The following is a 25,886-nucleotide window of genomic DNA, read 5'->3' on the forward strand; positions in this document are numbered from 1 at the left end:
CGATAATATCGGACTGCCGATATTATCGGCCGATAAATGCTTTAAAATGTAATATCGGAAATTATCGGTATCGGTTTCAAAAAGTAAAATGTATGATTTTTTAAAACGCCGCTGTACGTAGTGGTACACGGACGTAGGGAGAAGTACAGAGCAGTTGCGTCTCCCAGTCATACTTGCCAACCCTCCCGATTTTCCCAGGAGACTCCCGAATTTCAGTGCCCCTCCCGAAAATCTCCCGGGGCAACCATTCTCCCGAATTTATCCCGATTTCCACCCAGACAACAATATTGGGGGCGTGCCTTAAAGGCACTGCCTTTGCGTGCCGGCCCAGTCACATAATATCTACGGCTTTTCACAAACACAATTGAATGCAATGCATACTTGGTCAATAGCCATACAGGTCACACTGAGGGTAGCCGTATAAACAACTTTAACACTGTTACAAATATGCGCCACACTCTGAACGCACACCAAACAAGAATGACAAAGACATTTCGGGAGAACATCCGCACCGTAACACAACATAAACACAACAGAACAAATACCCAGAACCCCTTGCAGCACTAACTCTTCCGGGACGCTACAATATATACCTCCCGCTACACCCTACTCCCCCCCCCCCCACCTCAACACCGGCCCCCTAACCCCGCCCACCTCAACCTCCCAAATTCCAAGCTGCTGTTTTGAGGCATGTTAAAAAAAATAATGCACTTTGTGACTTCAATAATAAATATGGCAGTGCCATGTTGGCATTTTTTTCCATAACTTGAGTTGATTTATTTTGGAAAACCTTGTTACATTGTTTAATGCATCCAGCGGGGCATCACAACAAAATTAGGCATAATAATGTGTTAATTCCACGACTGTATATATCGGTATCGGTTGATATCGGAATCGGTAATTAAGAGTTGGACAATATCGGAATATCGGCAAAAAAAGCCATTATCGGACATCTCTAGTTGTATAAAATTGATTCGCAATACTGTTGCACTCCAGTCCTGCAGCGGGTGGTAATGAGCCAAATGCCACACACAACAGTGCAAACTTAGGTTTCTGCCTTGAATCACTTGGGCCTAATGCAGAAAATAATGACGAAAAGTGATCCATCAATCTGTACATTAATCTAAAACTCAGTTTTAATTAATTGACACTGTCAAACAGGTACAAATTTACCAATATTTGTATTATTGTGGTTGTAGTTTGCAGTACCATCGACCTTGCCCTGCACCTACTGAGAGTTGCATCGAACAGCTGTGTTAGCGACAAATTCTTCGTTCACCTTGGCCCCCCGCTTGCACAGCATCATGACGAGGCCCAGGTGTCCCGCAGCCGCCGAATAACACAGAGGGTTCATGCCGTTTTCAGACACCACCTCAACACTGGCGCCAAACTCCATCAGCAAGGAGGTGATCTCCTGGTGGCCGAGGTGACACTGCACGCAAACCACTGGTGCGTTGTTCAGCACCTCGGTACGGTAATTGACGTTGGCTCCACCCAGCATAAGCAGACGGCTCACCTGGTTAAGATATGCAGACAGCAACAGGTAAAAAGAAAGATGGATATGAGGTAACAAAAACGCTGAAAGTCAGCATGAATACGTTGGACGACAATTGAAAATAAACCATATAAAAACCATATATAAAACCAAATAAACCATTGGGCCTCCTCACACTCGCTTGCTGGCCTAACTCACTCACTCACTCTATTCTATTATATGTATAATCTATTCTTATTCACCTTTGCCATCTATATTCTACTATGTGTCCTAGTATATGTAAATCTCTACTGCTCGCTAGTGTTACCATATCTGAGTTATTGTGCAGAAATATGGGGAAATAACTACAAATGTGCGCTACATTTGTGAACTGTGTTACAAAAAAGATCAATTAGACTGATACATAATGTTGGATATAGAGAACATACAAACCCTTTATTTATTGAGTCAAAAATATTAAAGTTCGATGATCTGGTAAAATTGCAAACAGCTAAAATGATGTACAAAGCAAACTATAACCTGCTACCAAAGAATGTACAACAATTCTTCTCAACTAAAGAGGAGAAATATAACCTTAGAGGAAAATCTAATTTAAAACATTTGTATGCACGTACAACACTTAGAACCTTTAGCATATCAGTATGTGGAATTAAATTATGGAATGGATTAAGTAAAGAAGTTAAACATTGTACCGATATGATCCAGTTTAAGAGGTTGTTCAAATGAATAGTGCTTACAAAGTACAAAGAAGAATTATGACAAATACTTTCAACCTTATTGAAAATAAGATATTCTTCATCTTAGTATGTTAATAATGACTGACTTTATTATATATTACAAAACTGTTGTGTCACTCATTCACAGAAGTCATTTTACTATAAAAAAGTCAGCTTTGCTTCTTCCTACTCCTTTTCGGATATGATGTAAAGTGAAATGATATGAAATTGTGTGATTTATTATGCTGTAAGTGTGTTCATGTTCCAAATAAACTAAAGAAAGAAAAAGAAAATAAATTATTATAGGGCAAAATCTGGCACCAACATTTTGTGCCATTTCATGTGTCCTGGTATATTCTTGAACAGTTCTAATCCAAAAGTTAGTTTTTCTTTTCAAAAGTCATGTTACATGTTAAAATTGTGGTGTCAATTTATTTCAATGGGTGGCGCTGTTTTCAGATTCCAGTGTTTTAAGTTACGTGCTCAGCTGTGGAACCAATTGAGCTTGTAAGTCCAGGTAACACTGCAGTAATATTTATTTAAGAGGCCTCTGATTGACTGGAAAGGTTAACTAAAAATGAAAACGATGAGAATAAGGTTGACATATGTCCAGTTTCAATTCAACACATGATAGAACATGTTTTACTGCACCATCAACCACAGCAAAAAAATATTCAATCTCATCTTCAATACTTTTCTGTCCTGTGTCATTGGCATTGCTGTGGACCTTATGGTGATCCATCTTCTTCAGCAGCATATTTGACGTTAAAACACCTTTAGCTACTACCATGGTTACAAAGTAATTTGTCAAGCAGTCAGCACATCTCAGCATGTAATATGTTTGAGCACTATTTCTATACTCAACTATAAGCAAAGTAAAATGTTGCCTCAGTCTGACCACAAGCTTCTTCTGAAAGTAAAGGTTGTATAATGCTGGAGAACAAATCAAGATAGATGTTTTTCTTCTGCAGGATGAAGAAAATCAATAAAGAATGAGGCAGAAAACCAAACAAGTACTCGCCAACAGAATATGAAATAGTGTTAATTTTTTTGCTTCTGAATAGATTTCCAAAGATTAACTGTACCAGAGGAAAGAACAAGGTCACTATGTAAATATTCCACTGTGAGTGATGTTACACTTGTGCATAATAACTCACAAATATTTATTCAGGATGACAAAACTGATGGGACCATAAAGTGAAAACGCTAATACTGGTAGCAACCAAAAAAAAGAAAGAATGACGGTTGTTATGTGGCCTGAAGCCAGAAGGCATCAATCAGCGATAAGGGCCTTTCTTGGAGAGGATAATGTCTCCTCGCAATACAAACAAAACAAAAAAGTACACAAGCAGCTGAATTAACGTTAGAGGTTGTACAAAATCTTTATATTTTAATGCGAGGTTGATAAACATACAACATGGAAACTTTAGTATAGCTCAGGGTAGTAAAACAAAGGTGCAAATAGATCTATATACTGCAAACTTCAGTTTATTAATGTATAATATGGTTTTCATTTTTGTACAAATGTCATTAACATAGTAGAAAAAAAGAAAAGGACATGCAAATTTCTCCCCAGGTATGACAGTAAACGCTATACAACTCAGCTGACATATTTTACATTCTAACTAAGGCCATGTCCACACGAACATTGATAGTTTCAAAAACGCATATTTGGGGTTAAAACGATATCCATCCACAAAAGTGTCTATGTCTACACACAAACGCATACACCTGCTGTCATGCACATTGTATCCATTCAGAAGCCTGAAAAAAGCAGCAACAGCTGACTTGGTGCAGCATTACACTTCCTATTATGTTTATTTTGATATACTAGACCAGGGGTCACCAACCTTTTTGAAACCAAGGGCTACTTCTTGGGTACTGATTAGTGTAGGGGTGGGCAATTCATTTTTACCGGGGGCCGCATGAGCAACCTGAGCACTGCTGGAGGGCCACATCGACAATATTTCAATAAAATTTTGCTCAATATTATTTTTGATATATACCGTAAGATAAATAATAATAATTAATAATAATAGTAATACTTCAACATAGTGTGTGTAACAGCATTCCATGACTAATATAAATAAATTAACATTAATAATAAATGACAGTAAAATAAGCACACGTATGACTGAGGAGTCATAGTGTAACTTTGTGTGGTGTTTGAGTTGTCCGACTTTTTGTGTGGCCATAAACGCACCAGTGGTTTAGTGCTATGCGTGTTGGTGACAGATGACAAGTTGGTTTTGGCCTGGTTTGTACGGCAGAAAATGACTAGTTTTTCGAGATAGAAGTGTTTTACTTATGTTTTTGGTGTGGTTATGGCCGAATATAAACAGTTTTGCTCAATAAAGTGATCGATATAATTCCTGGCCTCGAAGCATCTCGATAGACGTTACAATAATTGAACGGTGTTCAATTGAACGGTGTTGACGAACACCGTTAGGGCCGCTTGTTGTCACTGTCACTCAAAGTTGCATTGCAAAATTACATAGAATAAATATGTTTATTTTGTTTAGAATTCAGACGGGATTTGATTTGGTGCGCGGCATATATTTGCTGCGCGCAGCAGACGCTTGAGCAGTGCGCAATTGCGCAGGCACGCACCTTAGAGGGAGTCCATGTCTTGTTGGAAACACGCCATTCTTCAACAATTTTTCTCTTTTTAGCGTCTCGGGTGTAAACCGTGCATCACTTGTCGCTGCATGTGCACCTTCACTCGCAGGTTACACACGGACACACGCCCATAAATAATACTTTTCAAAATAAAAGCAGCACAGTTGTATTGCGCGCACGACATAGATGTTTTTTCAACTTTATTTTCTAATTAATGATTGCAGCTGTTCACATTCACTCACAATCACGCACACGCATACGTCCACACGGAAGTAATACAAATAACGATTTTCAAAACAAAAGCAGCACCGTTGTATTGCACACTCGACATAGATACTTTTTAAAATGTATTTTGTAATTTATAATTGGCCTCACGCGGGCCGGACAGGGACGCACAAAGGGCCGGATGCGGCCCGCGGGCCGCAGAATGCCCAGGTCTGGATTAGTGCGAAGGGCTACCAGTTAGATACACACTTAAATAAATTGCCAGAAGTAGCCAATTTGCTCAATTTACCTTTAACTCTGTTATTATTAATAATTAATGATATTTATCTTTGTGGAAACACTGATCATCTTATTGATTTCTCACAATAAATATATATAGAAACAGATAAATATCAATATGCAACACTTTATTTTTATATTTTCTCTAAGTGCACATTTTTCAAATTGAACATTTTCAAATGATCACTTCTAAGACAGTCTTGTGAAATCACAATATCCCATTTTAACTAGCTAGCCACTAACATTTTTTAACAAATCATGAATTACTTTGCACCATGTTTGTACAAATAATAACTCATGTAAAATACAAAAGTAAACTCTCAAATTTTTAAATCATGTCACACTTTGAACTGGACACCAAATCTGTTATCTGTTTCTTTGTCAGTTAGTGGGAAGCCTGGCATTGCATGCTGTTAACTAGTGTGTTGTACTCTGGTGTGTAACTTGACACTGCAACTCTGAGTGAGTCTTGCAGATGTGCATCAGTGAGGCGTGTTCTGTGTTTGTTCTTGATGAAGTTCATGTCAGAAAAGGCTGATTCACAAAGATAAGATTTTTCCTCATTGTTTGCGGAATCTTCTTAATCTTTTGGACATATTTTCACAGCAATCTGGCTTTAAGCTTAATTATGATAAATGTAAAATGTTAAGGATCGGAAATCTAAAGGGAACGTCCTTTCGAATGGAATGCAAAGTGCCTGTTTTGTGGACAGATGGACCAGTTAACATACTTGGTGTTGTTGTCCCAGAAAATCTGGAAGATCTAGGCTCAGTAAATTATGACAATCGACTAAGAAAGCTGGACAAAATTATGCAATTATGGAAAGGGAAATCCCTAACCTTGTATGGTAAAATGTCTATTACCAACTCGTTAATTATTCCTCAATTTATTTATTTGTTTTTGTCATTACCAGCTCCATCACAAAACTTTTTTAAGATTTATGAGCGGAGGGTCTTCGATTTTGTCTGGAACGGCAAACCAGAAAAGATTAAAAGAAAGGTTTTGTACAAAGAGTATGAATATGGGGGCCTGAAACTTCTCAACCTTGAAGCTATGTGTCTGTCTTTAAAAGCATCAATTGTTCCAAAGATGTATTTAAACATTGAGTGGTACACAAATGTCCTGTTGGACAAAAAACATGTACTGTATCAAAAGAAATTGTATCCTTTTTTACAAGTGATCCCCTCCCAGAGAGTCTGCTGGGAAACATGGCGGGGTTCATAAAGGAAACAATCCACTCATAGTGGTGTTTTCAATTTTTATGTGCCAGAAAAAAGAGACGATATTTTGCAGCAGTTAATATGGATGAACTCTAATATTGTAATAGATGGAAAGCCTTTCTTTTGGAAAAATATGTTTGAAAGAGGAATCATTTTTGTCAATGATATTATCAATGAGAATGGTAAAATTATGAAGTATGATGAATTTAGAGCTATGTATGGTGATGCTTGCTCAAGCTTTTCATTTTATCAACTAACTGGAGTCATTGGGAAAAGATGGAAACAAATAATTAATTATGGAACTACTAAATTATTAGTTTGTAAACCTCTAATAAGAAATTCTAGTTGGCAAAAAGGAACTAAAATAAATAGAAAAATATATAATTTTTATTTAATAAAGAAATCTTTGAAGGCTGCCTCATACAACACAAATGGAAAATGGGAGGACTTTTTTGACTGCCCGTTGCCATGGGATGCCATATTCAAACTAATCTATAAAACCACTATCGATGTGCAAAATCGTTATTTTCAAATTAAAATTATTTATAACTTCTTACCCACAGGGAAAATGTTAAAATTATGGAATATGACAGAGTCAGATGATTGCCGATTTTGTTGTCAGGAGCCTGAATCCACCCTGCATTTGTTTTGGTATCGTCATATTGTGTCTTTGTTTTGGGTGGAAGTTGAAAAAATGTGTTTAAGGATTGGTTTGTTTATGAAGCTTAATGTGGTTTCTGTTATTTTAGGAGAGTTCATTGACAATCATGATTTAGTCAATTTAATTATAGTACTCGGTAAAATGTTTATTTTTAAGGCCAAAAACAGATATTCACTTAGTATTACTTTCTTTAAAACATTTATTCAGTATTTTCTAACTTTAGAAAGTTACATGGTTGAAAACGATAATGATGCCAAAAAACATTAAAAAAAAGATGAGAAGTCCTCAAAGGCTTATTTTGAAAGTATAATTATGTTTTTAGATTATATGATATCTGTTGTTGTGTTCCCTAATTTGAGTGACCTGGACATAATCTGGACTGTACATAAATGCTTATTTTGAAAATGTAATTTTGTTTATAAATTATATGCAATCTGTTGTGTTCCCTAATTTTTTTCTGTGTACATGAATGAAGGTGTGTGTTGCTGAGTCCGACTTGGACATTATCTGGACTGGGCCTGGTTTAAAAAACCCTTTAAACAAATCTAATTTCATTGACAACCTGGTCTGTTGAAGATAAGGCCCTATTTTAAAAAATAAAATAAAATAAGATAAATAAATAGAAAACATTTTCTTGGATAAAAAAGAAAGTAAAACAATATAAAAATAATTTCATTAAAAATAGTAATTAATGAAAATGTTAGTGGACCAGCAGCCTATACAATCGTGTGTGCTTCAGGGACTGTGTCCCTTGCAGATGTGTTGTCTATGTTGTGGGAACCAGAATATTGGTAGCAGAAAGAAATAACCCCTTTTGTGTGAGTGGGTGTGGATGAGTGTGCATGGGGGAGGTTGTTTGGGTTGATGCGCTGATTGAAAGTGTATCTTGTGTTTTTTCTATGTAGATTTAATTAAAAAAACAATAATAATAAATAAATAAATCAAATTTTTTATTTTTTTTTTAGAACAGGCCCGCGGGCGACTCGTCTGGTCCTTACGGGCGACCTGGTGCCCGCGGGCACCGCGTTGGTGACCCCTGTACTAGACATACAATGACATGTACATTACCAGCCTGCACAGACACAGAGCCCTGGAAACATTATGTATCTATTTTTCTTTCAGTATTGAAAGCACACATGCACGCTTGTGCTGCTGAAACCCAACACTAGGGTTGCAAAATTCCGGGAATATTCAAAGTTGGAAACTTTCCATGGGAATTAACGGGAATATATAGGAATTAATGGGAATAAGCATTGAATGCAACATGCTAGATCTTGCAACATGATTATTAGCTAAAACAACCTGATTTAATGCAAATTCAGTAGAATTTCAAACCCTTTTGCTGTGCATTCCTCCATCCCGTGTGCAGTGCATTCTTCCATCACATTCTTGATGCCATGTTCAACAACATGGTGATGTAATATATGTGCAGTGAAGTGTACATTGTTTTTAAAATCAGCACGCACTATCGAGCCAAGGAAACCCTATTGCATGTTCAAGTGCCTATATAAAGCGCACGGATGTGCGTGTGCCACTGCAAAACTCTTGTGGAATCATGGACATAGCGATATAGTACATGTGCAATGAAGTGTATATTGTCTTTAACATCAGTACACACTACAAGTGGACGCTACATCGTGTTTTTTTTAGTTGCCTGGTCGCTTTTTACGCATGCGGGACGGCGTGGCGCAGTTGGGAGAGTGGTCGTGCCAGCAACCTGAGGGTTCCTGCTTCAATCCCCACCTTCTACCAACCTCGTCACGTCCGTTGTGTCCTTGAGCAAGACACTTCACCCTTGCTCCTGATGGGTCGTGGTTAGGGCCTTGCATGGCAGCTCTCGCTATCAGTGTGTGTGAATGGGTGAATGTGGAAATAGTGTCAAAGCGCTTTGAGTACCTTGAAGGTAGAAAAGCGCTATACAAGTATAACCCATGTGCACGGTCGTGCACGGTCGTGCACGGTCGTGCACGGTCATGCCGGCTCTATCTACAAAAATGGAAACAACACACGTACGGTGACTTCATGATTTGTTGTAAATAAGGACTAAAAACATATAATAATGTTGCACCAAGCAAAAAGCCTTTCCTGTCAAAGTTGTCCCATCAGGTGGACGTTCGACAGCGACCGTATCCAAAACAGCTGACTGTCATTAGCGCAAAGCCCATTTTGATGTGTCTTTTTTATTAATGTTGAGTGAAAATAGCAGCATGTTTACATTCAAACATATAAGTCCTCTTATAGTGTTTAAAGCAAGCAAGGCAGTGTTGTTGAGCTTTGGAAATGACAGCACACAACAGTGACGTCATCACAAGTCTCCGTTTGTGCCGTGTACACGCTTATGCTAAGCGAAGAGTTTGGAAACTACACTTTGGCCAGCGCTTGCAAAAGTCTGCGTTTTTAAAGACAAAAGTATACGTTTGTGTGTAGACAAGAGGCCTAAATGCAGAGATAAGTATGCGTTTATTAAGCATCCGTGTTCGTGTGGACATGGTCATGGTCAGTGGAGTCATTGGGTGCAGCTCTAAGGGTTTAACCTTCATGCATCTATTTCCCGTGACTAAAAGGGCCCGATGGCATTTTTTTTTTAGATTAAATTTCACAGTTCATTGTTCTACTACCACTTGCTGATGTCAAAATTTGACAACCAGCAAATGCTTGACTAAAATCACTGAATGTTTCATACATATTGAGCTCTCACCTTCACGTTGGGAGTGTAAAGGTTCCTCAGGGAGGCCAAGGCTGCAGAAAGGCCGTCAGCACTACAGTTGATCCACAAAGCCTGAAGCACACTGGAGGACACGCCTGTTTTCTTACTCAGGCCCTGTCATACACACATAAAAACCACAAAATGAACAACCCAGAAGTAAAGTTTAACACTTATTCATTCTCTTTTTGCTACCAACCACAGTTAAAACAGACACAAATCAGTGACAAAATTAAAGATAGTTTAAAAGGTATCGTCCATATAGTTGTTTACTGCACCTTAAAGATGTGTGCCTTGAGAATGTGGTGTCCTAATTCCATGGTCTGTTGCCGATTCAGTTTCCCTTCTTGACGGGACAGCATGAATGCAATGAGAGCATGACCAGTCCTGTTCAATACAATAAAAGAGCTAATCATTTGTACAAAGGAGGAAAAAGTAAGTTAAAGAATGAAATGTTGTTCAATTCTAGACTAGAACCTACATTAACAAACATAAGCATGCATTGAGGGATGGAAGAGCAGAAAAGGCCTAGGTTGAATTATTTGAGTGTCATTAAAAGGACACGCATGGTTGAAAATCAGTTTGATTGGTTTATAATTCTCTGTATTCACAAACACCAGCTTTTATCTGCAAATGCATCGTCTGCCAAATCTAAACCCTTTTGTTTTGTTTTAATGAATGATTACAATTGTGCAGTATTCTGGTCCACTAGGAATCTAATTTGTTTGCAGAGACAAAGGTGAGGACCAAAGGAAAGAGCCAACCAAACTGATATCAGCTATCGTGCAGGGTTTGACCAAGTATTTCAGACCCAGACCCAAGCTTACTAAAATACACCATGCTTTGTCATCATATTGGCTTAGCAGCAACTAATGATATGAACACATGGAGCATTCATTTGTGGAAAAATGTGTGTGTGATATTGATGAAAAATAAAATAGTTGATGGGGTTAGAGCTGACCTCGGGTCGCAGAGGAAGTCCGTACTCTCTCCATCAGCCCTCCACACAAGCCACTCTCTGAATGAAGGGTGGCAGAACATCCGCGTCTTGTCACGACGTCTGATGAGGAAGCCAGAGAGCAAGTCCATACGTTGCTGGAAGTCCTCCCAGGGCAGCTCCCCTTGGATGTTGCTGGCATTGATGGCTTGGAACAGCTGCTCGTCGGTCATGGGGTGCAGCGAAGCCAGTGCCACGTTTAGGATGGGCAGCGATCGCTCAAAAGCCGAGTTGGTCATGAACTTCATGTTGCACTGCAGTTGGTAGAGCTCGGCCAGCGAGACGGGCACAACTTTGTAGCTGGAACTCTTGATTACCAAGTGGCCCCTCTCAAATAGATCCAGGGTAAGCTTGAGATACAGGTAGGAGCCCTGACTGCGGGAGATCAGGTGGCTACTGAGTTTTCCAATGGTGATCGGATCCGCTTTACCATTGAGACTAATGTTGTTCATGATATCCTTGGTGCCGCTAATGCGGTACTGGATATAGCAGTTGAGGTCATTGCTTATCTCTTTGTTGTCCGCAAAGTCATCCAGGGAGATCTTGGAGAAGGGCAGAAGGTTGGTGATCTCCTAAAGAACAAATGAAAGAACCAATAAGACACAAAATAAGATTAAAGGTGCTGTATGTGAAGAAGGAGCTGAGTCGGAGGGCAAAGCTCTCAATTTACCGGTAGATCTACGATCCTCACCTATGGTCATGAGCTTTGGGTTATGACCGAAAGGACAAGATCACGGGTACAAGCGGTCGAAATGAGTTTCCTCCACCGGGTGGCAGGGCTCTCCCTTAGAGATAGGGTGAGAAGCTCTGTCATCCGGGAGGAGCTCAAAGTAAAGCCGCTGCTCCTCCACATCGAGAGGAGCCAGATGAGGTGGTTCGGGCATCTGATCAGGATGTCACCCGAACGCCTCCCTAGGGAGGTATTTTGGGCACGTCCGACCGGTAGGAGGCCACGGGGAAGACCCAGGACATGTTGGGAAGACTATCTCTCCCGGCTGGCCTGGGAACGCCTCTGGATCCCCCAGGAGGAGCTGGAACGAAGTGGCTGGGGAGAGGGAAATCTGGGCTTCCCTGCTTAGGCTGCTACACCCGCGACCCAACCTCGGATGAGCGGAAGAAGATGGATGGATGGATGGACGGTGCTGTATGTCACTGGCTCAAGATTACACTTTTGTGCTCACTATGAACATACCATTCCCACTTAGATTCATACAGTCACTGAGTGGGTACAGCGTGAGTGAACCACAACACCATTAGTGACCTACACACAAACCTATGCAGATTAAACACAACCTTACAGGCAGAAGTAATTTAATGTTTTCTCTAATTTACATTATGCATGACCAAGCAGAAAAAGATCAGAAAACCACCTAAGGCTATGATAAAAAGTCTGACTTGGGTGTGTGCAATATCAGAGGAGCATCTTTGAGAGGCGGGTGAGCAAACACATCGAGCCTTCAGGCTGTTGCAGCCAAACATGACTGTCAGAAATGTTGATATAAGTCGAGAAGAAAAAAATGACAGGACAACCGAGTATGAGGGGAGAGAGGATGGATGGAATGATATCGCGAAGACAAGCACGGGGCATTTAGCTGCTAAGCAGAGGTCTGATCCAGCATGCACATTTCAATCTATGTCCTGGGGATTGGAGAAATCAATGCAGCTTAGTCCTCCTATCCTCTGCCCGTCTGAGGCTGGAGTAACATTTCTCAGCGAGATAACGCTTCTCTTATAACGCACATGTGACCACACACACACACACACACACACACACACACACACACACACACACACACACACACACACACACACACACACACACACACACACACACACACACACACACACACACACACACACACACACACACACACACACACACACACACACACACACACACACACACACACACGTACGTACGTGTCAACAGATACACTTGTAGGACTCAATCAAAAATATCAGTCATAATCCACAGAATAGGTGAACACCCCAAAAATTTGCTGCTGTAGTTGCAAATTGAACTGCGGAAAGATGATAGAAATGGATCATCCATGCTTAGGATACTGTATATGATACTGTACATGCACAAAGTTGTTGAACAAAACTGTTATTTTTCTGGATTTCTTGTGAATGACAATTAATGTATGAGAATAAACATATTTGTCTCCATTTTCATGGATAAACAGCTTAATGTTTTGATATCATCAGTTAGGCCAGTGTTTTTCAACCTTTTCTGAGCCAAGGCACATTTTTTTCATTGAAAAAATCCAGAGGCACACCTAAAGTCGAAAACATTAAAAAATTAAACTCAGCAGCCGTTATTGATAGTAAAAAGTTGTTCTCACAATTGTTGGATATGAATTTAAAGCATAACCAAGCATGCATCACTATAGCTCTTTTCTCAAAGTAGGTGTACTGTCACCACCTGTCACATCACGCTGGGACTTATTTTGAGTTTTTTGCTGTTTTCCTGTGTGTAGTGTTTTAGTTCTTGTCTTGCGCTCCTATTTTGTTGTTAATTGTCATGTACGGATGTACTTTGTAGACGCCGTCTGTTCCACGCGCTGTAACTCTTTGCTGTAGTCCAGCATTCTTCTTTTGTTTACTTTACAGCCAGTTCAGTTTTAGTTTTGTTCTGCATAGCCATCCCTAAACTTCAATGCCTTTTCTTAGCGTCACTCATCTTTTGTTTATTTTTGGTTTAAGCATTACTGATTCTGATTCTGATTAGACACCTTTTTACCTGCACGCTGCCTCCCGCTGTCGTGTGCATATTGTGATCACGACAAACCATGTTCCCGACATCTACAAAGCAATTAGCTACTTGCTGCCACCTACTGATATGGAAGAGTATTACGCGGTTACTCTGCCAAGCTCTCGACAGCACAGACACTCAACAATGGCACATTTGGGGATTATAATTACTGGTTTGCCAAAAATAATTTTAACCCAATTAGGTGAAATTACATAATCTCCCACGGCACACCATACAATATCTCACGGTACACTAGTGTGCCGCGGCACAGAGGTTGAAAAACACTGAGTTAGAAAATAACCAGGTTTTTGCTTCAATACCTGCAACCCATTTGTTTTTTGATTCTTACCAGTAAGCTGACACGGACAGTGACCACCACTTTTAACCAGGGAGGAAACTTCGTTATGACCTTCGTAATAAAGGAGGCAATGGTGTCGCCGTAGTCTGGCTTATGGAATTCAGCTTCGTTCAGTCCATCTATCAAGATGATGAGATCCTCCTCTGGAATCTTCCGCTCTGGGAAGGTAAAGTATGATGATGTTCATGTAAATCATATTTATCATGTCACTTTTAAAAAGGCCAACCTGATAAATCAAATATTAAACATCTGTGTTTTTATTTTACCTTTACGAAGGTTACCCAGAGGCTCAAGGACACCCCTCCGGAAAGCAGCCATCGGGTCTTGGACGCAAGAGCGCAAACTGAGCATGCTCTGAAGGTGTGGCTCTTTCAGCAAGAGTTCCCTGTATGCATTGAGCTGGTGTGCTCGGCACAGCAGGGCAGCAATGCTGTGCACAAACTCTGGTACTAAACAAGTGTAAGTGTTGTCTGCTTGGCAGTAGTGATAGGCCACAACCTGCAACACAACAAAATGGGCAATTTAGGTGAAGTGGAGATCAACTAATGTCTCATTCATAAATGTGAACCACTTATTTTCATCCTAAAAAAAACAATTTATGGCCTCTTTGGCCAGAAGGCATTAGGCATTTGAAGATTAAAAACTACATCAGTGTCTGATTATGAAAAACCTAATCATTTCAACTCTAAAAAAGAGCAAGTCCATCCCTTCGAAGTAGGAGGCAGTGATGCTCAAATGGGCACAAGAGGTGATAAAGATGGAAGAGAGATGCCTGGAGGGGTAGCATGACTCCTGTCCTGTCCTCCTGTTCTCATTACAGTCTGACATGGAGGAGCTGACACACTTCCACAGTTCAGCAGGAGGGAGTAGGCCATCTCTACTGAGTTTACCTCAGCTGCATACAGGTTCTTCAATTATTACAGCCTACAGTCCAAAGGTAAACGTTGCCTGTCCATGTCATATTACTTAGGTTCAGATGTACCTTAGCAGCCAGCCGTTTGACAGCCTCTTCTCTGCGCCGCTGGATTTCGGGGGTCCCAGGGCAACTGTTGGTCCTCAAAGTGTTTGTAGCACTGGAGGGTGGAGTAGGCTGGGGAGGCTGGCTTAGAGGAAGCTCTGAGCTTGATACCCCAACACCTAGAAAAGACAAAACAGTACTCTAAATTGCTGTTTTTTTTTTTAAGTACACCAACCTGCAACTGCGATAAGACTCAAAATAAAAACGTCAATTACTTTTAGGGGAGGCACTAGGACTGTTAGAGGCAATCTGTCGCATGCGTCCTCCGTGGCAGCTCAGTGCAACCAGCCGGGAGATGATGGCCGTCTTCCCATAACCCACGCTGCCCACCACCACAGCGCCGTGGCTCTCTGTGGACTCGCTGTCCTTCAAGACGTCTTCCAGCTTCTGGAAAAGCCAATCCCGGCCAACGAACACAGAATCCATGGTGATGCTGGGCACCTCAAACAATAGAGGCTTGAGCATGATGTCCACCGGTTTGTAGGGAGAGAAGCGACCTGAGGTAAAGTTTGAGAAAAATTACGAGCATTAGCGACACTGCAATTAAAGGCATTGAATTGCAGGTTCAGCAGTAAAAACATGCTGCAGTCACCTTTAGTGTCTTGAGGTGGCCTTCCCCCTGTATTATGCCAGGGGAGGCGAATGGATGTTCGCAGGGGTGTGTTGCGTTGTTCATCGAGATAGCTCAGGTCTTCCAGCTTTGTTGAGCTGGTGGCTAAAGACGCAGAACAAAAAGAGAAGGGGAAGAGAGCGAGTGAAGCAAACATGGTATATCTTGATTTGCGCAATTGTAAACGCGCAAGTACAGAAATAAAGAATGGTTTTATAGCATATTTGTTGTCTCTGAGAGGAGATAAGAGGACATCTGTGGCTTGCTTGCATGAGTGTGTGCAGCGACTGCTTAAGTGCTGCAGGAAGTAGTATAACATATCCCCATGTCTGGGATATTAATACCACAGAATGGACTACTGGACTTTTCCTGCAGAGAGTGGGATTGTAAAATGAATCGTATGAAATGTTAGCTGGTACACATTTGCTATCTTGCCAGAAAAAATTCACTTCTTTCATTTTAAACGTTAAATGAACTCAAACTGATCTCTCATATTAGTACATTTACCAAAAGGATGGTAAAAAGCAGGCAAAGAAATCCAGAATATCTTATATATAAATTGACCAATCTTTTTCAATACCAGTATTTGGAAAAATATTACACACCAGGCTCATGTTTCTTAGCTGCTCGAGAGATGTTTAATGACACTGCTTCAATGATGAGCATTATCTTAAAAAATAACATGAATTTTCATTTGCCTATCGTTCACAATCATTATGAGAGAAAAGAAGAAAAACTTCTTTTTTTCTTTTTTTCGCTTCTCACAAAAAAATCGGCTCGTACTTGGTGGCTAGCAATGCAGCTAATGGGAGCAATCAATTCTACCTCTAAATCACTTTAAAAATACATTGAAAAACCGTAGACAATACTTCATTTATGTACTGTCACCTGTATAATAACCAAGCTGTAGCAACATTGTTGTTGTAAAAGCGAACACTGAGGAACTCTTTTTCTAGCGTAGTAACACATCGGCGTGCTTCGGCATTAGCTGTAGAAGCTAACTACGGCAAGAGATAAGCTAGCTTCTACAACAACGTGAAACGCGTTTGAGTTTGTAATGCACAACATTACAATACGACACCAATTTGTACTGACTGAAAAACATGAACAATCATATTACAGTATCTATTAACTATTAGCCCACATTTCATGTTTTTATTTGTACACAGCTAGCCAGACAGCAAATGTACTGTACTTGTAATAATAAGCATGGCGTGCTGTGTGCATCATGATCGATATTAAAATGACTCACTCGATGGACAGTTGTTCGTCTAGTCCAACTGGGCGGGGACGTTTTCTGTTGATTTTGGGTAAGAAATCCATTTATGTCCAAATAGCTTGGCTCCAAGCTATCTGGACCCCGACTTAAACAAGTTGAAAAACTTATTCGGGTGTTACCATTTAGTGGTCAATTGTACGGAATATGTACTTCACTGTGCAACCTACTAATAAAAGTCTCAATCAATCAATCAAACCAAGTTTCATATTTATAGCGTTAAAATCGCTTTCACCTCACTCTACGGCAGGGGTGTCAAACTCAAATTCAGAGTGGGCCAAAATTTAAAACTGAACAAAGCCGCGGGCCAAGTTTGAACAAATTAACCTTTTAATAGGGACCCAAACAAGTTTTGCATTGAATATTGAACAAGCAAGGCTTATATAACTTTATAGTGACACGCAAAATCGAGTTTAAAATAATAATAATAATAATTAAAAAATATCAATGGCATATCAAATACAATTTAAATAAAAATGTAATGCCTCTTTTCTATTTGCAGCCTTCTGAGGTAAATATCAACATTAACTTTTTCCACAGGCTAATAAATTTGAAAATAAAATAACAATATATAAACCAACCATTCAGGACTTTAAACTGCTCAGTTTGCAACACACTGATCTAATCTGATGTGCCCAAGCCAGATACCTGCCATCTTTTCTTGGATGCTAGTTCATTAATGTCGGGGCTCAGGCTTTGAGCTGAGGCAACCTTCATTATCGAATGAAGGTGTTCATCAGTCATTATATCTCGTAGTCCACCCGGACCACAGTCTTGGGGGCGTGCCTTTAAGGCACTGCCTTTAACGTCCTCTACGAGCTGTCGTCACGTCCGCTTTTCATCCATTCTAAGAACGTGCGGGCCCAGTCACAAGATATGTGCGGCTTCTGTACGCACACACACGTGAATGCAACGCATACGCTACAAAATACACCACCAAATCCCCACCCCACACACACACCTTGTAGCGTCCCGGAAGAGTTAGTGCTGCAAAGGGTTCTGGGTATTTGTTCTGTTGTGTTTATGTTGTGTTACGGTGCGGATGTTCTCCCGAAATGTGTTTGTCATTCTTGTTTGGTGTGGGTTCACAGTGTGGCGTATATTTCTAACAGTGTTAAAGTTGTTTATATGGGTACCCTCAGTATAACCTGTATCGCTGTTGATCAAGAATGCATTGCATTCACTTGTGTGTGCGTGCAGAAGCAGCACATATGTGACTGGGCCAGCACTCGTTGGACTGGATGAAAAGTGGACGCGACAATTTTCGGGAGGGGCATTGAAATTTGGGAGTCTCCCGGGAGGGTTGGCAAGTATGAGAATTAGCGGCGAATGCGAAGCTACCGCGGCACTGCCGCTGTATATAATCGGCGGGCCAGCTCTAGTGTTAATTTGACATCGCCTCAAGGGCCAAGTGAAATTACACGGCGGGCCAATTTTGGCCTGCGGGCCAGAGTTTGACACCCATGCTTTACAGCTTCTGTCTGCTCCAGCATCTCACTCTTCCTTCATGCTGGCTTGTATACGCAGCAGTATATTTGGCTTCGAAAATATAAGGTTGTGAATCCTCATTTGTCTAAAAATCGTCGTCTCCATTGTTTGTTACCAAGTCTGCCATGATTAGAACACACTCATGTTTGACTCTGGAAGTAGGAACACATATTTGTTGCCAGAAGTCAGACATGCGCTGCTATGGAAACAAAAATCAATGCGCGAAAGGAATCATTAATAATGATTAAAATGATCAAAATACGGTAAAAATTTAACATATTACACGTTGTTATGAACGTGTCTAATACTACATTACATTTGTATCAGGTGTTCTTGTCTTACATAATGGTTGTGAACGATAGGCAAAATTCCCCCCAAAAAGTGCAGTTCCCCTTTAACTTGGTAAAAACCTTTGGGATACAGTTTTGTTCCGGCATCTCTCCAGGTCTCCATGCATTGAACCCAACACAATACAAGATAGATTGTACAATCAGGGCATTGCATGTTTTCTCTGTACTTAACACAAGCTACAGATTGGCCGGACTCATTTCACAGCTCAACTCAGACAACCTCCCTGCAATCATATCTATGTAAAGTGCATTCAATTTAGACTCTAAGCTACTCTTAGCTAAAATAATTCTCTATTTTACCCTGGCCCTGTTGTTCTTCTACATCAGTGGTCAACAACCTTTTTGAGCCCAATATTCCTGGCCTCAGCCAAAAACCAGAGTAAGAGCTACCCCCTGCATCAACTATATTATATACAGTTGCGATCAAAAGTTTGGCCTTCCCAAAGTTCTGACTTAAATGTGTGGACAACGCTGAAGAAACAAGTCCAATGTCAGAAAACCAACACATTTAGCTGAACTGCCCAATTTTGTCAAGAGGAGTGGTCAAAAATTCAACCAGAAGCTTGTGGATGGCTACCAAAAGTGCCTTATTGCAGTGAAACTTGCCAAGGGACATGTAACCAAATATTAACATTGCTGTATGTATACTTTTGACCCAGCAGATTTCCTCACATTTTCAGTAGACCCATAATAAATTCATAAAAGAACCAAACTTCATGAATGTTTTTTGTGACCAACAAGTATGTGCTCCAATCACTCTATCACAAAAAAATAAGAGTTGTAGAAATGATTAGAAACTCAAGACAGCCATGACATTATGTTCTTTACAAGTGTATGAAAACTTTTGATCGCAAATTTTTTTGATTTTGTTTTTTAAAGACAAAACTTTATGTTGTTACTATTGGCTGATGTCAACATTTTGGCTTTTCCTCATTGTGTTTCTTGCTGTTTTTCCAAATTTTGCTGGTGTTTTTTTGTTGTCTTTTTGTAAAGTGCATAGGGCCAATGACAAAATGAGTCACGGGCCAAGATGGACCCTGTGCCACTTTGGGCACCCCTGCTGAAAAAGCTAACTGTTTTATGGCCACTCGTCTTAGTACCGCAGTATATTTGTTCATCTAATGGTTACATTAGGGACGCGAAGTAGGAAAATCTGCTGTTCACCTGGTGGGTTTTTCCTGTCTGATAAAGGAGGGAAGTCCTTCTTTAGCTGCCACCTTGTTTTATCATATATTAATGCCTTTGCACGAGTCAATGTTTAGTTTTGTATGCATAAAAAAATCAACACAAAATCCGTACTTTAAAGCTTATGTTCACAGACTTTTGTTTTTGGCTTGTTAGCTTCCCATCGCAGGCGAGCGATGATAGTCATGGACTCGTAGTTTAAAGGAAGAGTTGTTTGATGTTGGATGCTAATAATGTTTTTGTGGCATTGCAACAATCACCCTTAATGCATTGTTGCAGCTCGAGCAGGTGAGTGTGTGGCCACGTGAGGATGAGAGGCTGAGGACAGAGAGACAAAGGCGTGTTCAGGGGTTAAAATGCTTGCTTGATGGCAGTGGTGTTGGTCATTCTGCAGGTGGGAGTGTCACTGATGTCGTATTAATAACTATTTCTTTCCAGTATCTTATTTCCAATATATTATGGTGGATCGCAATCAAGGGTTTGGCGACCCCTGTTCTACATGATGAACGGTTGTAGCATCATCCCCTCACTTCCTGTGTGCATGTGTTCATACTGCTGGACTCTGCAGTTAGTGGTGATTTGCCGTGTTTCTGCTTTTTCTCATGTTACAAATCTATTATCCTGTCTTAATTGTTATATTTCCAAATATTAGCACCCGCTATCTCAGGGTCGTCTAATCTAGGGTTGTGAGGATAGAAGGTTACTGTAGGGATACAAGGGAAAGCTCTTTTTTTGCTGATATTGCTAGATGTGACCAATCTAAGAGTATGAGCATGAACTGATGAAGCCTACTCAGATGAGCGGCGATATGTCTTCAAAGACAAACCAAACAGTCCAGTTGCATTGAACGCCCTGAGAGGACAATGACCTGGATGAATGAGAATCTTCATAGACCTGATATAAATCGTATTAAGCAAATTTGTGTGAACAAAATCCAGTGCTCTCATTTGCACACTGACCTCTAGTTTCCTAGATTTTCTTTTCCATAAACAGGTCATATGGGGGGAAACAATTTTAATCAGAATCAGAATCAGAATAGTTTTATTGCCATTGTTTGAGAACGGGTTCACAAACTAGGAATTGTTCTTGGTACAATCGTGCAACATAAAATACATATAACACAGAATAGGTAATAGAAATGAGCTGTAACTGAGCTATCAGATCTTGTTATTATGCTTGTTATCAAGCACGACACTGCTTCAGCTGACAAAACAACCCAATACCCTACCATAACCCATAGCACAGAACAGACCACACACCACCTGTAAAACAACCACCAACAGTCAAATGCTAAATAATGTCATATTCAGTCATAACTCAAAGGACTGTTAGCCTAATACTCGGGGAGTGTATTTTCTAAGCTAACAAAAGATGGTATTAACCACTAAATTAAATATACAATATTACTTTCTGAAACTAAAATCATGGGGAGCTAGAGATTGAATTAATTCAACTCTGGGAGATATGTGCTGATAGTAAAGATATGCATTTATGAGCAAAATGCTGTCTACCATTGGCTGTTCATTGTTGAATAATGCTATCACCATGGTGACGCGTGTGCTGTCCTGCTGAAGGGCAGAATGAAAACCACCAAGCGCTGTCTCTACTTTATCGACAGAGATAGAATGTCACAAACACTCAACTTTTCTCTTTAATCTTTGGCTTTATAACATCTAACTAATTAAAACCAAAATCCACCAACAACTGAATAATTGAGGAGGCTGACATCAATACAATGTTGACGCATATTTTAGACCAATACATTCAACACTGACCAATGAACGGCATCCACCATTTAAATAATCAAGATTAATCCCCAGTCCACAGACAATTGGTGCAGAACCAAACTTCTGGAATCCAAATGAAAGAGCGACTTACATTTTTCATCAGAAGCAGGAGGAACTCTGGGTTGTTGTTCGCAGCATTGGGTAGACCGAGGCAGGCGAACAAGTGGGGTGCAGCTTCTTAGCTAAATCTCTGGAGAGTGTTCCCAGTGGATGAGCTCACTGAGGCCACAAAAGCAATTGCTGTGCCCGAGTGCTCCCATGCAGGCACACTGACAGCATTCAGCTGCCGAGTGGAGGGCTTGGCCGCTCTCTCTCTCTCTCTTGCACTCACCGTCGCTAAATTGATTTGATGCTTTGCAAAAGAGTTTTACCATGCCAAGCCCGCATACAACTAACATACTACCACTTACATAGATGCATCTCTGTAATACTGCGATGTAGGCGCTTATGGGAAACAGCAGGATGCATTAATCGAAAACTTTTGGTTCTAGGATCTGATTTGTTCTTGACATGAAGAGAGGAAGTGGAATCAATCAACAATTCTGGCAGAAAAAGGTGACAGAGGTACAATTACAAAAAACATCACAAAAGCAAACAGATTGTGTTGAGATGGTGCTAATGGTCTAAGTTTATTGTGTGGTGTTCGGATCTGTGGAACCAGTTTTCATTTTTTATTAAAAGAAAAATGTTACAATTAATAAATTTTTCAAACTGAGACTCACTGACTTTGGCTCATTCTCTGTGAAGAACATATGTGACCCGTGCTGGCAAAATGAGTCGGAATACGCACAGGCTAATTTTGACCTACAGGCAAATAAGTGAAATAAATTTATCTTGGTTGAAATTGAGATTTTCACAAAAATGAGTCCATAAAGCCACAATCTAGCGATCCCAATCATCGAAATAGCAAGAAAACATCTTAAATCACCTTTATTTGAAGGTTTTGTACGAGGTATGTCTTCAGAAATTAATCCTTTGTGTTAAAACTCCTTGAGAAAATCAAGTGTTTTCAACGCTCACTCGCGGCAATAAGGGGGAATCCCCCTAGCCATATTTGGTATCATTGTGACGCCAAGTTTACGTACTTTCTAAAAATGAGCATGGAATTCCCGATGACGCCATTCTGAACCAATATAATTCGAGTTTTTAAACCTGTCCCGACGTAAACAAATCCGGCTTGTTGCTAACCGGAACACCGGTCGCTCTGAGGCGTACCCTCATTGGTTGAATCACCCCGCGCGGTGCATTGTGGTATCATCGCAGCGCCCTGATGAAAAACAACACAGGAATTCGAGCGGAATATTTGGTGAAAAAAGGTGATTTTCGAACATTTAATTATTATTTTTGTGGATAAGTTAGACTGTTTTACATTCCGTAATGGATTTAGAAGGTGGAGAGGGTACACAGGCGGTTGCAAGTGCGCTAAATTCACTGCAGTCGGCGAATCTTCTTAGTGCTGCTGGTCAGGAATATTACGGACAGCTGACCAGCTGACAAACTGACCAGTGAACAAAAAAACTGTGACATAACAGTGTTGAAATTTTTGTACATAACCGTTTTCAATAGAGTTGAATATATATTTTTCCTTTAGACATGGGATTTGACTTTAATTGTACCAATTTTGGTGTTGCTACAAGGACTTTTAAGGTATGGTTGCTATGGAGTTTTGTTTTGGAACATTCTGTTCTGGAACAGTAAACTTTAAGCTGTTTTTTCTCAAAACGGACCTTCAAACTTGGTCGACTTCAATCGGATGTAATTCGGTCATTTTCTGTCCGATTCCAACAAACCATATATCATTTTGAAGGTCTTTAGATGGAGAATGTGTAAATAACAATAACTCAGTTTTAAAAATTTCCTCATTGTGACTCATTTTGCCAGCACAGGTCACATATATCAGTATTCATATTTAATGACCACACACCATACACCCCCCCTACACATTTCTATTACATATAAGATGTCCGGGTCTAAAAAAAAGTGTGGAAATAGATGTCGCCCCCCCCCCCCCCCCCCACACACACACACACACAGCAGGCCTAGACAGGAGGAGGACAGAGTGAGTGTAGGTACACAGAACATCATAGGGTAAAATGTGCGAGAAAATGAGAGCAGACAGTGTTGACAAACAATGTTGCAACCTTGTGTGGGAACCGCAGGTGCAGAAACACAAAAGAAGAATCCCTGTGGGATGCAGAAACTGGCAGATACATTTTCCGTGCAACGTTCATATTGTTGTTACTCAGCCAGCGTTTGCGGGTCCATCTGCATTTTGTGGCTTTTAATGCCTCACAATCAAACACTTTTATGTTAAAATACTGAACATATGTTTATTGGGATAAGGTAAACAACTGTTCAGTATTTTAACACAAAAGTGTTTGATTGTGAGGCATTAAAAGTAATTTAAAAAGGCATTTAAATGCAACGGATCCATCAGACCCACAAACGCTGGCTGAGTAACAACAATATGAACATTACACAAAGGTTAAGTGCAAAAAGCATGAGAACATCCTCTATTTTTTTCAATTCACTTATTACGCATAAAAAGCATTTTCCCATTTTGCCAGGTGATATTGCTCTTTAGCCATGCTCTAGAAACAACCAGAGCTGCACAGGTTGTTGCTGAAATCATCTTCCACTTTTTTGTGATGACATCACTGGATGTTACACCCATTGCACTCCTCCACCTTTTTGCTTAAAGATGCCCCACACATGCTTATTCAGGTTCAGCTGTGGAGACATCACCGTCACCTTGAAGGTACTTGAAAGTGTGTTTGGATTTGTTATCATGTTGGAAAACTGCCAGTTTTTCAAAAGGAGAGATCATGATCTAATTTGACAACGTTACAGCACATGTTGGATCATTTCCCTCAATTAACCAAAACTCTCCAGCGTCAGCAGCACTCCTGCATTCCCAGATAATTCCTGTGTGGTGAGGTGTCAGGGGGGCCCGGGAGGCAAGGGCCTTTTTAGTATTATCATCTTTTTTCATTCTTGAACAATACACAAGCCTCCAGCAAGGTGGTAGCACTGCTTTAGTTAATCAACAGGCTCAACCAGGAAATATGAACAAGTATATGTGACGGTACAGCGGGAGAAGGAGACGGCAGTGAGACACTGACGTCGTTAGCTGTCAGCGTATTTATTAACAGCTTGAGATGTACGTGAGGTGTGTGCGTAATCCAAATATATGAAGTGTGACTATGTGTGGTAATTATATGCGAGTGGTTACCAGCGGATTTTGAAAGCGCGTGTTGAGATCGAAGCGGAAGTCCAAAGAGGGCAAGGCAGGCTCTGAAGTCAAAAGACAGGCGGAAGGTCAAGGGCCGGAGCGAGGCGTCGTGGTCAGTGGGCAGGTGTGAGGTCGAAGTCCAGAAAGGCAAGAGGAAGTCCAGAGGGGATCCAGAAAGACGAGACACACAGCTTGACAACGAGGAAGGGCGACGGGAAGTGTACGTGTACGAGAAGATACGTTCTGGCACTTGATCTCAAGACGCGCTGGCTAATGAAGGCAGGTCGCTCATCACGGGCAGGTGTGTTGATTGCTGAATCATTACAGCCGCGCGGAGACGCCACCGCAGCCGAGGGGGAGCGCAGGTGGGCGTGGCCCGCGGTCCGCTCAGCAGAGCGCACAGCAGAATGAGAGGCGGCAGGAGTATCAACCATAACAGTATACATACTATAATGAATACAAAAATAAATACATATTGTCAGGGTCTCATTAGGATTTCAATTCAGGTGGTGTGTGGACATCTTTTGTCTCCTAAAGGGGGCGTGGCAGAAAATAATAGAGAACCACTGATCCACACGGAGGACATGTAGTACACAGACTTTGGTCTTGTAAATGAGTTATTAAAGGTATATCAGGTGTTACATTCATGTCTTTGTAAATACAAAGAAATTCCCAACGCCTAAAGGACACAGCTGTCACAAAGATGGATCAGAACTTTGTTCCAAAGAAGTTCCTGTGTAAAGCTAACATTACACGGCTTTATGATTTTGTCAAGTGTGTTCAGTGGTGGGGGAGCTATATATGGGTTAGCACAACCCCTATTGCAGTGTTTTTCAACCACTGTGCCGTGAAATACAGTCTGGTGTGCCGTGGGAGATTATGTAATTTCACCTAATTGGATTAAAAATATT

General features: G+C 40.6%; 1 protein-coding gene across 2 annotated transcripts in view; it reads right to left on the reverse strand.

The window, feature by feature from the left end:
- tanc1b (tetratricopeptide repeat, ankyrin repeat and coiled-coil containing 1b) overlaps nucleotides 1-25,886 on the reverse strand; it is a 211,132-nt gene that overhangs the window by 36,330 nt on the left and 148,916 nt on the right. For both annotated transcript variants that reach the window (XM_062069966.1, XM_062069967.1), the window contains exons 8-16: nucleotides 15,640-15,762; nucleotides 15,263-15,544; nucleotides 15,012-15,166; nucleotides 14,296-14,527; nucleotides 14,021-14,187; nucleotides 10,881-11,488; nucleotides 10,198-10,306; nucleotides 9,914-10,036; nucleotides 1,280-1,516 (exon numbers count right to left, since the gene is read on the reverse strand). In XM_062069966.1, the coding sequence (XP_061925950.1) occupies nucleotides 1,280-1,516; nucleotides 9,914-10,036; nucleotides 10,198-10,306; nucleotides 10,881-11,488; nucleotides 14,021-14,187; nucleotides 14,296-14,527; nucleotides 15,012-15,166; nucleotides 15,263-15,544; nucleotides 15,640-15,762 (2,036 nt within the window). The remainder of the gene's footprint in view (nucleotides 1-1,279; nucleotides 1,517-9,913; nucleotides 10,037-10,197; nucleotides 10,307-10,880; nucleotides 11,489-14,020; nucleotides 14,188-14,295; nucleotides 14,528-15,011; nucleotides 15,167-15,262; nucleotides 15,545-15,639; nucleotides 15,763-25,886) is intronic.

Source organism: Entelurus aequoreus, linkage group LG14 (genome assembly GCF_033978785.1).
Source record: "Entelurus aequoreus isolate RoL-2023_Sb linkage group LG14, RoL_Eaeq_v1.1, whole genome shotgun sequence".
Lineage (NCBI taxonomy): Eukaryota > Metazoa > Chordata > Actinopteri > Syngnathiformes > Syngnathidae > Entelurus > Entelurus aequoreus.